At 55.3% G+C, this 2633-nt stretch overlaps 1 protein-coding gene across 1 annotated transcript in view; it reads right to left on the bottom strand.

The window, feature by feature from the left end:
• TTC18 (tetratricopeptide repeat domain 18) overlaps positions 1 to 2633 on the bottom strand; it is a gene marked incomplete at both ends in the record, with an annotated part of 18222 nt that overhangs the window by 2300 nt on the left and 13289 nt on the right. The window contains 3 exons of the mRNA XM_008935371.1: positions 182 to 313; positions 887 to 1078; positions 2052 to 2112. Coding sequence (XP_008933619.1) covers positions 182 to 313; positions 887 to 1078; positions 2052 to 2112 — 385 coding nt within the window. The remainder of the gene's footprint in view (positions 1 to 181; positions 314 to 886; positions 1079 to 2051; positions 2113 to 2633) is intronic.

The raw sequence follows: 2633 nt of genomic DNA on the forward strand, positions 1-2633 counted from the left end.
TCCCCCCCCAGGGTTGTGGCAGTCCGGGCAGCCCCCAGCAGGTCTCCCCAGCTGGAGCCTTCTCCTCTGGGGCTGCCCCAGCCCAACTCTCTCCTGCTGGGCTCCACCCTTGGATCCTTTTTGTAGCCTGGGTGTCAAGCCCTGGATCCACAGGGAAATGGTGTCCCAGGTTTCTCCCTACCTGGTTCAGGGCCACGTGCATCTGCTCCATGAGGTACACGTAGAGCTCGCTGAGGAAGGCCTGGAGCTGCTCCTGGCTCTCAAACGCTGTGGTCTTCAGGTATTTCTCCCTCACTATCTTCACCACAGCATACTGGGGAGACATGAAACTGTTTTGGGGGTGCAGGGAAGGGGGGACGTGCCTTGCCCACCAGCTCTGTGATGAGACAAGAGGCAGATTTTGTCTCAGGTTCTTAGGGAGAAATCCTGACTTCGAATCCTTAGTTCTGAGGAAGGAATCCAGCCCAGCACCAACAGAAGGAAGCAAAGCCAGCAGGGGTGAAGTCCTTCCCCAGCTCTCCCTGACACACTGGTGCCTGTTTAGGGACAAGGTGTAGGAAGGCTCAGAGATGGGGTCTCTGAGCAGAAGGTGGCCAGCTGAGAGAGAGGGGAACCCCCTTTTCCTGCCAGGGTGGCCCGTGTGTGAGAGCAGCCAGCTTTGCCTTCCTCAGGCTGTGAGCATGGAGCAGCTTTGGAGCCTCCCTTCTGTAGCAGAAGGGTTCTGTTGGTGTGTGACCCAAGCCTGCTCTGTTAGAGAGAAAACCTGCCCACCCCTGATGCCCTCTGCAACACAAGAAGAGATCCTGGAGCAACACTCCCCCCCGAGTTCCCACCCCGAGCAGCAGTTCCTCACAGAGAAAGCAAAAAGCACAAATCCACCCTTTACCTTCAGCTGCTCCTTGAAAGCAAAGTATTTCCCCGAGCTGTTGAGCTCAAAGTTGAGCTGGCGCCTCTGCTCCTCCAGGGTTTGGGGGTCTATGGCTCCCTGCTGGGGCAGCTGCTTCCCAAAAAGCTCATGGTACTCGCTGAGGATGGCGAGAGCAACGCTGGTGATGTGCTTGTGATAATCCTCCACGGCCTAGGGAATGGATAATCCAACTCCACTCGTGCCATCAGCCTTGGAATGGCTTGAATTTCTGAGCCCACGCCTCCCTTCAACTCCACTTGACTCATCTTGGTGAGTCTGTCATCCTGTCCATACCCAAGGGCTCCAAAATGACCCATGTGGGAAGAGCTCCTCCCTCGTTAGATGTTGCTCCTGCTACAGTTTTCAATCAGAACCCACTATTTCAGTCACTCTCTTCTACAGCAGGATCACTGCCTGGAAATAAAACATAGCTCATTTCCTGGGAGCCTTTTCAAGGCAGGGGCCAGGTCTCCAGCAGCCTCTGAGCTCCACCATCGGGGTGCCAGAAGCTCCCCACAGGCTGTGAGGAGATTTCTCCTCGCTTTGGGCACGCCAGACAGCCCAGCACAACCCAGTTTTGGGGGCACTCAGTCAACTGTCAGCTGCTTCCCCCACTGTTGCTGTGAATTTAGCATCAGCCAGGGCCCACCCGAGGACATTCCCCTTGGATGGCTGCTCTGGGCCTGCAGGAGATGAGCCAGTGCTCTCAGAGCAGTTTTTGAGGACCTCACACATGCCCACAAAAGTCCTCAACAATTCTGTGTGACCTCAGAGTGGTCAAGGCTGATTCTGTTCATGTTTGCCTGGGTTTGCTGAAGCAGGTGGGCTAGGATGGGACAAAAAAAAAACCTTGGGACTACCTGGGATAAACATCAGGTTCTGGTAGCTCCTCCTCAGCATCCCATCTCCTTCCAAACACCCCCATGCTGCTGCCTTCCCTACATCTCTCCCCTCCGTGCAGGCTGCCCACAGGAGTGCCACAGCCCAGGAGGCATTTCCCAGGGCATAGTACTGGGCAGATAACACATCCCCAAGTGGGTTTTTTTCTGTGTCTTTCCCCTTCAAACCTCATCTACAAGGCTGAGGAGGAAGATCTGCCTGTGTGAGAGGAACCAGGGCAGGATGAGGTGGCTCTTGCATGTACCTTCTTGGCTCCTGCAGTCTGGGGAGGCAGAGGAGGGCGAGGAGGAATCATCTCCTTGACCCTGTCAAGGAGAGGACAGAAGAGATCAGTTGGATTCACTGCCAGCAATCTTGGCTTGTCTTAGGTGCAGGCAGCCTGGAGGGTGAGGGCTCCAGCCTGACACTGTGTCCCTGAGACACCTCGTGGCCACTCTCCTAGAGAAGCAGATCTTGAACTCACCAAAATGTCTTCAGAGCTTAAGAACACAACCCAGGACACCACACAAAGGTCCCTGTGGTGGCTCCTACCCAATGAGCCAACTGCTTATTCCAAAGATAAATAGAACCACAGAAAGCTTTGGCTTGGAAAGGATGTTTCAAGGTCATCCAGTCCAACCCCCTGCAGGGAGCAGGGACATCCCCAACTAGAGCAGGGTGCTCAGAGCCCCTGGGATGGTTCCAGGGATGGGGCAGCGACCACCTCTCTGGGCAGCCTGGGCCAGGGGCTCACCACCCTCAGTGTCAAACATTTCTTCCTTCTCTCTAGTCTAAATCTCCCTCTTTGAGTTTCAAACCATCCCCCCTTGTCCTGTCCCAACAGGCC

The sequence above is a fragment of the Merops nubicus genome, unplaced genomic scaffold, assembly GCF_000691845.1.
Source record: "Merops nubicus isolate BGI_N331 unplaced genomic scaffold, ASM69184v1 scaffold20622, whole genome shotgun sequence".
NCBI classification, from domain to species: Eukaryota; Metazoa; Chordata; class Aves; order Coraciiformes; family Meropidae; genus Merops; species Merops nubicus.